We start from the raw sequence: 11220 nt of genomic DNA, 5'->3' as shown, positions 1-11220 counted from the left end.
CAGCAGGGGATATTTGCAGCACAGCTGGTGGAAAAGTGAATATGTGCACAAAGGTGTGCTATACATAATATGCTATACTGTGTTTTGTATTGTGTATATTGTGTTTATACAGTATATAAATACTGTATATATATATATATATATATCCCACTCTGGGGTTGAGGTGAAGAAAATAACTGTGTTGTGACCTAAATAACATGCTGTTGCTATCTGAAGAAAGTATTAAAGCATGAAATCCCCCATTTTTAATGTACGAAAGCATCCTGTATCATAACTACATGTGTGCCGTTTGTAACAAACCAAACCGCGTGAAAATCAGTTGAAAATTCAGTGAGTTATTCTGTTTTACTTGTGCATACAGCTTCTTCCTCAATAGAAGTGAATGCACTGTGGAGGCGAAGCGAGACCCATCCAAGATGGCGGCCGGCGAGGACGTCGGCTCTGATAGGCTGCGGCAGTCAATGCGGCGTCTGTGTATGTATGTCTATGAAGTAAACAGGGACCAAAGTTGTTGCCCTAGCAACAGAATAGCGATGAAACGGTCCATTTATGAAGGAGGACATTTGACTATTAACCTTTTCAAACTGATATTAACCGTCAAACTTGACAGATGCATTGAGAGTCCGACACAAACAAGCTAACGTTAGCTCAATATTTTTACAGAGCGCCATTTTGGTCCTTTTAGAAAAGTTCTATGGTCACATCAAGTAAAATTTAGATGTAAAATGTACACAAATATTTTCATTTATATCTATTTTCTTTCTTTTTAGGGGTAGGAAATCCTTAAGAATTTACCCACAATTAAACACAAGTGATTCAAAATGTATTTAAGTTACTAGTTGGTAAAATGTATATTTGCTTTCCATGCTCTCTAAAGTCACATGGATAATAATCTCTCAAGACAGATTCTGCAATTTACATTTTTACATTGTAAAGGAAGAAATTATTATTATTTATTTATTTTTTTTTACCGATGGATTTCCAGATTGCATGGATAAAGACATAAGACATATTTTAAAGCATTTGCCACGCTACACAGATGTATCTGTAAAACCATGGCCCAGTAATTTTATTGAATTTCGGCTGTCAGATAAGATCAAATCTTGACAATGAGTTGCTCAAAAGAAAGGAAGGATTCCGAAATCAACATTATCTAGTCTTGGTTTTGAGCCGGATCAAACCTTATGTATGTGTTGTTCAAAACTTTTAGTAGGATTGGGATACCTTTGATCCACATAATCAGGATTATCCTTATCCCAGCAGAAGGCTGGACTCAGGGTGGATTTCAGGAACAACATGTAATAAACTTTTAAAGTGGTCAAATATATGCATGTAGTCTACTTATTTTTGCAATTGATTTTTTAACTTTTACAGTGATAAAGTAGATATTAGGCTTCCTATGAGGCCTTCCAGTTCACTAAAGTAAAACAGTAAATAAAAGGTTGTTGTCTCCATACAATAATCCCACAAATAGCTGACATTTTTGTAGGTGACTAGTCAATGTTGCAAATGCTAGCACTTAAATGTAATTCCAATATTTCTTTATTTTTGTGTAAATAAACATGTGTTTGTCTGAATCCCCCTTATTAAACCAAAACAATGCAGTTTGGATAAACCTAGTCAGTCAGTTAATGGCATATACTTTTAATTGTAGTAAGAGATTTGTTTGTTTTTATGAATGTATCATGTAAAACCAGAATATGCCAGTGACTCTTATTCGCAATTAGAAAGGCAATTTGTTTTCCATCAGTGTGAAGGAGTTACAGAGACATGTTTGTCGCCTAAAAGACATGACAGAGACACTGCCAGAAAAGACTGTTTTCTGATGGAACTCACATGCATACTTTATCTTGATCATAAGTAATGTGCATGCAACCATGTTTGCTGAAAACTATCAGAAGCACTAATAAGACTCTTGGAAGATATATATGACAATTTTTAATGTCAAAATAGTTGCTCCAATATATTGACAGAATTCCAAAAATATGTACATAGCTGCAAATACATAGGCTACAAATAAACAAGGTGGGGTAGACCCAGCTTTCTGAACCAATTAGAGTTTACAACAGTCTTAAATGTGAAGTTGTTTGGGACTGGTGGGATAAAATAAGGAAATCAGGCTACAGTCTTATAAATGTAAACTCTACTCATTTGGCACTCTGGGTAGGCCAAAACAATTTTTAAAGCTGTTGTAATATTTCAACTCAACTGGACTCAGGTGTGGCATCTAGACAACTACAACATCTAGACTATAACTACAACTACATTCTTATACAGAAAGGAGGATATACAGAGGACTGTTCATTACAAATCAGATATAGAGGTAAATATGGCAGGTCACAAAAGATAAACTCTCTGAAACTGTGTACGTATGCAGGTATTTGTTTTTTCCTCCGACAGCATAAGCCAAAGTAGTGTGTGGTCTTTATTTGCAGTCTGTTGTTCACATTTGCATACAAAAAACATGTTTCTAGTTTGGTGACACTGTCCTGCTTCTCAGACATCCACAGGTGAGGTACTTCATGACAGTCATGCTGACGTGCATCAGAGGACCCAAGTTAAAGAGCATGTGGTAGAAGGCATGGACAGACAGGCCTCCAGTTTCATCAGCATATTTCAACGCTACGATTGGCGTGTACAAGGGGTTGGTCAGATTACGGAAACGGGGTCTGCTTGCTTCAATCACTTTCTTGGTACACTGTAGAGGATGGACAAAAAAGACACAAGTTTGACCCACAGCATTAATCACTGATGCGGACAGACAGATGAGACACAGTGAGTCACAGACTGCCTCTGAACTTACTCTGGCAACATCATCAGGTGTTTGTCCCAGGGTCTCAAAGATGTCAACAGAGGAAGGAAGATACACGTTCTTGAAGTAATGCACCGTATCTGGATCGGCACCAGGATACTCCTTCTGCCTCACATCCTGAATCATCTTTGCTTCAAATTCTGTGTGCACCGGTCCTGGCTCAATGAGTGACAGTCTGAGGACAGAGACACACAACAAAGAGTTAACATGAGAAGACTGGAACTCAACAACAAAGAAGTGTTAGATGAAGGAAGACCTCTATGAGCAAATGGGTAACACTATTGCGAAAATAATTTATTGATTAATAGCGCAACAGAAAATTAATCAGCAATAGTTCATTAACGCCATCAGCATTTGGGTGTACACTGCCTGAATTAACACAAATACACTATTTTTTGTAAAGCCCTCACAATTAACTGGAATATTATTTTTGTTTGGAAATGACCGCAATGACCAAAAGACTAGAGTCCAGTCTATAGATGCATATCTCTTCATAGCGGCAGCCCGTGAAAATTTGGCGTGTATTGCTAATATCCCAAAGGCAGAGCAGACAGCCTGATAATTCGACCGAGGCTAATTTTGTTTTTACTTACGGGCAGTGCCTCAAAGAATCCACACAGGCTAAAAACAGTGGGTGGTAGAAGATTTTAAGGTAATTACAAATAATTTACCAAATAAAAATAACATTTCGTAGGTTACAGCTAGAAAAATCCACCAATAACGTCTCATCAAAGCGCTGTCATCAGGCCAAAATTAAATTTGTCTGATGCTTCAATTTATGACCACACACATGTAAAACTAATGACTTTACCATCCACCTCATCTATACTTTGTGTTTTGTGCTAATTAGCAAATCTTTGGGTGCTAACGTTATGTGTACGTATGATGTACACTACCGTTTCAAAACAATACAACACTATATACAGTACAAATTTAATGTTTGCTCCATATTTACAGTTTGACTGTGTAGCCACTGTTAAATACAGGAAATGACTCTAAAGAGTGCTGTCTTGTTTTTAAACCATAGATATTTAATTGTAACTACCGTAGATACCAGACCCCAAGATGGCGCCTATTCAGTCCTTTGGAACTGCTTGTCTGGCACATACGGCATAAAGGTTTCCTGCCTCCAGGTTTACTTCTGCCAAGATGCAGCCCACTGAATATGCGCGTTTTTGTTTCTCCCACTGTCTCCGCCCCAAAGTTCCTGCTCGGCTCATGGAGTTTACATTGTGATGATATCGATTTTTTAATTGCTTTTCTGGCCTCGAGTAAGGTTTACAAGTATAAAACATCCATGAATCAAAATGTCACAATAGAAAGAGTCACATTAACCTTGTTTTCAGTTCGAGGTGTCCTTTCAGCAGTTTTACAGACCTCTCTTTTACAGTGGTGGTCGATGGGAAAAAAATGTTTTTTGGGCAACAGCAGCCATAAGTGGCCACTGGGAAAAATTGGAAGCAAGGCTGAACGGCATTACTAGGGGCTTTGGTTTCTGCTATGTCTGTGTTAAGTAATGACGGAGGTAGCATCAGTGACACTCACGTGACGTTAAACTTCAAGAGCTGCACAGCCAAACTCTCACAGAAGCCCTCCATTGCAAACTTGGAAGCTGCATACACATCATTAAACACAATACCTGTAGGGACACAGTCAATGGTTAAATTTCACTTTCAGACAACATGAACAGTTTAATAGTCTGGTTCTTCTTCTTCCCTGTTTTGTAGACACATCCCAGTTTAAAAAGACATACTTAAGTACTTCCTTCAGTTATCCACCCACTCCTCCACTCGTCCATCATCAACACATGCATCCATCAAACTGAACCTGACTAACCTGTCATTTCTCCCTGTGCTATTTAACGCCCCAGCCCGCCTCCTCTCCCACCACTCATCCTGTCTGCTAACCTTGCAGTCCCATCACACTGCTGACGACGATGATGTGTCCTCCTTTCCTTTTCTTCATATCAGGCATCACCTCCTTGATCATGCGGATCACCCCAAAGAAATTGGTCTCAAACACTTTCTTCATTTCCTCGATGGGGATGCTCTCTATCGGACCCACGAGGCCGATACCTGCGTTATTGACTGGTCAGAAAAAGAAGAAGGAGACAAAGAAGAGCAAGGTAGAAACTGAGAAATCAGCATCATGTTGGGACAGCGTAGCACTGCAACACAAATAGGCTACATGTCACTTACTGAGGACATCCACGTGTCGATCTTTGATGCCATTGATACACTGTTTGACGGACTCATCGTTGCAGACATCCAGCACAGCCAGAGACAGAGTTTTCCCGTACGCATCTCCAGCAGCTTCCACCAGCTTATCTTTACGTTTCAGATCACGCATCGTTGCTATGACTGTGACCAGGTGAAAAGGAGGAAAGAAACCCCATTTAAAAGAAGTATCAACAGTTATACAGGGCCAAAAATATCAAGATAAATCACATTTCCACTTTTTTTCCCATTGGCAGCTCCAACAAAAAGAGTAGCACCTCCACATTGACCTCAAACCGCAAATTAATATAAATGTTTCAATCACAATTACATCTTCGTCATGGCTTTGTGACCTGTGAACAGGCATTAATCTTTTACCCATTGCTGTTTGCCAATAGTTTGCCAATTATGCTTGTCTAATTTCCATGGGCAGCTTCCAAGTGTGAGTTTGTGAATGAATGTAACACTCTGACAGCACTATGCCTTCAGGCTGCGGCTGTAAATAGGCATGTGATTAGGCAACCTGCCCGGGTAAATGAGGTTACAAAAAGACAATATCTGGAGAGTCAGGCTGAGTTCATTGGCTCAGGCCGCTGCATGGAGACTTAAGCAACAGTTACACATAAACACAAAAACACAAACATCATGGTATGTTAAGTCAACTCCATATGTGTGTGTTGCTCTTGTCAAGTACAAAATATTCTATGAGTCCTTGTGCAGCATCAATGCATGTTCTGTCTATGTGCATACATTTGTATGTGCAGTTTCAGAGAGAGAATGTCAGTGCTGAGTGATGCTGTCTTTGTGTAGGTTTCCTGTTATAGGAGTGAACGGGAAGAAAGGAGTAAAGGTCATGAAGAACTAGGAGGGAAACGCAACAAAAATATTGTCAGAGACATGAGACGATAGGTGAGAATACAGGGTAAAGCACACACACCAAGGAAACTATGTTCACATACATCCCTTTCCTGACTGAACCTCTGGACTGTTTGTTCTCCTGAAGTCACTTTCTGAATAACTGACATAACACAACAATGGAAAAGTTAGTGCTAAAGATAGTCAATGTAGTAAAGATTACCTTAAGTAGCCCTAATATAGACCTGCTGTGCTCAAAAACAGGCCTGTTACAACAGCCAGTTTACATAGCAGCATTAGCATCTTGCTGTGATGCTCATGTCACCTGCCTCCTCCTCCAGGAATAGCCCTCGCCAGCCTGTCGTCCACAATGGAGCTCAGCGAGCCAGGCCATAATTAGCCTAAGCAAGGCTGTAGTGGGGCTTTAATTATTGTCTGGTGTTACATGTTCTATCCTAAGAGTGACTAAAAGGTTAAGTTGGGATCAGAGACATAATTATGTGTGGCAGCAGGGAGGCTGAGTAAGCTAGGAGCGTGTCCTTAAAGGAATACTTCACCAACACAATGACTGTTTATATATCAATTTGTCATGCTGTGTTACCTTGAATTTGTGAAGAAAAAGATTTAACAGTTAAATTATTTCGAAACATCTGTTTATGAACTCTCACACAACTGGTGCAGTATAATTCAGGTGCTATGGATCCAGTCGCATACTCAGTACTTCTAAACATGTTACATTGCCCTGCCTCAGCCCTTTCTGACCAGGACTAAAAGTGAAATTTACCTGTTATACTCACAAATTCAAGGTAACATGGTGTGAATAACTGATATACAAATGGTCACTTTGTGGGTTAAGTATTCCTTAAATCTAGACATCTAGAAAACGTAACATTTATCCTCTAAAAACAAAATTATGTATACTTTTCACTGCCCATTTTCAAGTGCATGCCAATTTTTTTTTCATACTTCTAAAGGAAGCTAATGTTTCCCGTTAAATTCAATAAGTCATGAAAATTAAATAGCAGACGAGTGAAACGTGCTTTAGTCTTGCGAGTCTACAAGTTTTTTTTTTCTTCATCAACTTTACATAAGCATTGTATGATAAAGCAATGTAGGGGCAGATTGATTTGAAAATATTGCTTTACCTCATAATGATATAGCTCACTAATAGACTTTAATACAGTTTGATAATGGAATAGAAACAAACAGATACTTTGAACAATAGAAGAAATACATTGAAATTTACAAAACAAATTAATATATTTTGCTTAATGGTTATTTGTGTTGCATAATATCCACACAATTGAATAAACTAGGTTTTTTAAAAAAGGGGGAAAGAAGGCTGAAATGTAAAGATCTTTATATGAACTCAAAAATAAGCCCATATTCACTTTATATGGCTGCTGTTACCAATTTTATCATTTATGTCATGGACGGACAACACAGTGTAATTATGCTGAAAGGAATACATTGTATATAAAGCGGTTTAGTCTTTGTATATTAAAGATCAGACTTTGTAGCTTGAATCTGTTTGGGAGGACGAGGATTTGGGGATAGCTGTAACAGCCGAGCATTGGTAGGAAGCCTACTGAGGAGCTCCAGTGTGTATTAGACATGGCTGATGCTGCACTGATTTAATTTATCTGCGGTAATGTTGACTCTATTTGTGACTGGTATAAGCTGCCTACTGCTTTCTTCCCACATGTCTTTCATAAATTGTCTAAACACTGGAGATCTGTTTTCCAGGCCGTAGTGACACAACCTGATCAACTGATTTTAGTAATCTACAGAGTATGTAACTCCGTTAGCATCTAGGGATGTGCACGATTAGTCAAAATTAAATATTTCTACCCTCGCAGTCTGCACTAGAAAATACTGATTGTAATTAACACAATTTTTATTTTATTTTTTAACTTTAGGATAGGCTGGTGCTCTGCGATTGCATTTGTGAAAATGCAATTGTGCCTACAGGCATGTTTCTTAAAGATGTATTCTCCATCTTTGTTTTTTTAAGTAAATGTTAATTGTTAACTTTTATTTAGTTTGTTGTTTTGTCATGTTTTGTTCAATAGTGTACAATGTTCATAATGCACAGTCCATGGTGCTACATGTTTCAGAGGCAGTTAAAGTACGATTTGTTATTTGAAAAATGTGAGTAATGATTTCAAATAGCTCTTTCTATATATGCAATATTTTTACCAGACAGTGTTTAAGCTTAAAGATTAAATAGTGTTCAGTTTTGAATGTTTGGATTTTTTCATATTTAATTTCGGTTTAAACGTCAGGGAAAGTAGTCATTAGGAACATCCATAATCTAGGCAAATTCTCAAAAACTAGGCAACCTCCCAGTTTCACATTATGGCTGAGAGAGGTGATGCAGAATTTTAGGACACTGTGACAATTTTCTTAATTACTATGTATGTAGCTTGTTGCCTTTTCCTGTGGAAATGATACATGCTGAAAGATTGTATGTTTATTGAATGTCCATGTTCTATATTTGTCTTGTAAGTATTAAAAGCTTAGAAAATTATAACTTAAAATAAAATAGCTATTTGTTATCAAACATATGACACAGATTCTTGGAAGAGTGAGTATTTAATAGGTAGGCCTTTTGTTTGTACTATGAGCTCCCTAAATTGATTTTCTTTGCATATGGATCTTAGGAAGTTGACTATGACCTTTGACCTCCCTGTGGGGAGAGGAAGTACTGTAGGCTGTGGATTTTCCCCTTCAGGATTCAGTAGTGAACACAGCCTCGGCTTTGCTCCATTGTCTCCATGTATCAGTTATTCATTCTCTAAGATCAACCAGTCATGTTATTGACTCTAGGTTAAGTCTAAATGGGATCCTCATTTACTCTAATGTGATTTTTTTAATTTAAAACACTGCAAACTGTGGATCAGTCATCTTTAGGGGAAATCCCTCCTCTGCTGAGAATTCGGATGCACAGAAGCAGTGGCTTTAATCTGCACAATCGTGGGCAACCATGTAACACTCTTATGTGCACTACACTCATGATGTAAGCATCTTATGTGGAAACAGCGCAGAATAAGTAGAGATAGTGACAGTAGGTTTATGGATGGATGGTTTAACACATGGTGTAACATTTACCATGCAAATAAGTTAAACTGTAACTGTTTTCCTTGTATATATGCTCTGGCAACACAAATGTGGCCTTTTTACATGCCTTGCCAAGCAAATTGAAACAATTCTCCCTCAATCTCTCTGTCTTCCTCTCTATCTCTCACATGCACACACACAGAGTGCACTTACCGTGATAGCGCTTCTGTTCATCATTGGCCAGCATCACAGCCATCCTCAGGCCGATACCGGAGGAGCAGCCGGTGATCAGCACCACTTTCTGCCCGGGACTCGCCATGGCTCCGCTGCCTCCCCGCTGTGTTGTCACACTGAGGGCACCAGCAGCTCTACAGGATGCTTTGAGGTGAGAGCCACTGTAAGAGGATAAGAGACACACACACAGAGTCACATGGACAGAGCGCAACGACAGTGGGATTATCTAACCAGGGCACGGTGGGCTGTCCAGGTCAGTCTTGTGGGAGTCAAGTCCAACTCCTTTATTTGAATCCATCACAAGAAAATACCCATGGTATTATTCAGAACCCTCTAACTCTCAGTAAGGATTGGTTTCTGATCCACAGTGTAAAGAACAAACTGATTAGCACCGATTTGAAGTTGCATATTGATATGTAAAAGTCAGCTTCTGCTCGGTAGAGAGAAGTGGCACCGCCCAGTGGTCAATCTGATTATTCTACAAATCAGTCTACTGTAGCTCTGAATGGAGTGACTTCTGTTACTCTAAGCCAACACAAATCTGGCCCATTATCTCCATCATCATGATGCCTGAGGATTTATTTATTTTTGGCAGGATGGGTGTCAGAAAAGTTATTAATAAGATCAGTAAAATAGATGAAACAAACACATACACACAAGTACATACTATCTGTCTCTCTCTCTTGTTTGCACACACACACACACACACACGTTTGAACACAAGAGCATAGCTGTCAGTCATAATTTTAAGACCTTGAAGCAGGAGAAAGGGCATTTGAAAATATGCCTGGAATCTATTTTCTTCTTCTTCCAAAAAAGTAGTCAGTATGTATGTGTGCCTGCCTGCATGCAATTTACTTCTGTTACCACAACAGCACCGTTACCAAAACATGAACTTCTAATAATTATAGTACATTAAATTTTCAGTAGCCTGATCTCCTTTTTACTGCCTAAAGAGTACACCAAATGTCTCCACGTGTTCCTCTCTTTTATATTAACAAAACCACAGAGACGTCTGTGTATCTGTTCATTTGTTGCAAGCTGGCATGCACTCATGCTTTTCTTCTCACCTTCACATAATGACAAAACAGGGTTATGCTAATTACAAAATGCTGCTGCAAGATGGTGCCAAGAAGACGTTATTTCTTCCAAATGCTCACATGAAACTACACTGTAAGGTGTAATAAAAAGACATCTCTAAGACATCCACCCCCACAGTTTTTTTTCTGTTTAATTATTATTATTTTCTTTATTTTTGGGTCATTTTAGTTACTCTTTGTTAAAAACTGATTTTATTCTCACAGCTTTATTTGCTCCAATATCATGCATTTTGTTACATTTCGGTGTATGATATATGCTACCATAGTAGGCTAAATAAATACATTTGGATTTGATTTGATCATTCAGTCATATTTGGTACCTGCTCATATATCCTTTCAGGTTTGAGTCATTCTTTAGCTTACAGGTGATCTAAAAAAACATGTCTTTGTAGACAATACAGACTCATATAAAGGGGAGCTGAAGCAGGACAGGGGAGACCTGAGGCTCATATAGGTATTCTTGTGTATGCATGCATGTGTGTGCATGTACTGAGCTCCAATCCTGTCAGCCTCTTCCACCCTATAAACTTCTCCCTATAAACTCCTAAAATGTTTCTGATACCTCCCAATGAGCTGCTGCTTTTCTTTGGACTTTTGTACTATCAGAGATAAAGAATGATAAAGCCCTTGAAGTAGAAGGCAGGAGGTGCATTCTGTTTTTTATTGTGCCTATAGGAGGAATATGGCATATGTGTGTTTGAAGAGAGTGCGGGGTGGGCAAAGACAGACAGGCACTGGAATTTGGAATCTGCAGCAGCATATTTTTATTAGTTGGGCAGCACCGTTGTCCTGTCCTAGCATGCTTTGTGTGTGTGTGTGTGTGTGTGTGTGTGTGTGTGTGTCTTTAGAGAGAGAGAGTGCAGAAAATTAAATGTGGCACGAGCTTTCATTGTTCATGATGGATGTTTTGTATTTGGTCCTATAGAGGAAGACTTTGCTTGCA

At 38.8% G+C, this 11220-nt stretch overlaps 1 protein-coding gene across 1 annotated transcript; it reads right to left on the bottom strand.

Annotated features, from left to right (window-relative positions):
* Positions 1-2414: 2414 nt before the first annotated feature.
* On the bottom strand, positions 2415-9336 carry LOC126390382 (retinol dehydrogenase 8-like). The gene is made up of 6 exons (XM_050044660.1): positions 9157-9336; positions 5011-5172; positions 4720-4899; positions 4358-4451; positions 2804-2987; positions 2415-2698 (listed from the first exon to the last, which is right to left on the bottom strand). The coding sequence occupies exons 1-6, from the start codon at positions 9260-9262 to the stop codon at positions 2471-2473; spliced, it is 954 nt and encodes a 317-aa protein (XP_049900617.1). The 5' UTR covers positions 9263-9336; the 3' UTR covers positions 2415-2470.
* Positions 9337-11220: the final 1884 nt, after the last annotated feature.

The sequence above is a fragment of the Epinephelus moara genome, chromosome 5 (assembly GCF_006386435.1).
Source record: "Epinephelus moara isolate mb chromosome 5, YSFRI_EMoa_1.0, whole genome shotgun sequence".
Taxonomy (NCBI): domain Eukaryota; kingdom Metazoa; phylum Chordata; class Actinopteri; order Perciformes; family Serranidae; genus Epinephelus; species Epinephelus moara.
Note: the sequence above shows the minus strand (reverse complement) of the source record. Positions and strands in the feature narration are given on the sequence as shown.

Excerpts from the sequence above, each read along its gene's own strand:
- LOC126390382 (XM_050044660.1), bottom strand. The coding sequence starts at position 9,262 with ATGGCGAGTCCCGGGCAGAAAGTGGTGCTGATCACCGGCTGCTCCTCC. Across the intron at positions 4,900-5,010 it reads TCGACACGTGGATGTCCTCA|TCAATAACGCAGGTATCGGC; the intron begins GTAAGTGACATG and ends TTTTCTGACCAG. Across the intron at positions 2,699-2,803 it reads CACCTGATGATGTTGCCAGA|TGTACCAAGAAAGTGATTGA; the intron begins GTAAGTTCAGAG and ends CATCCTCTACAG.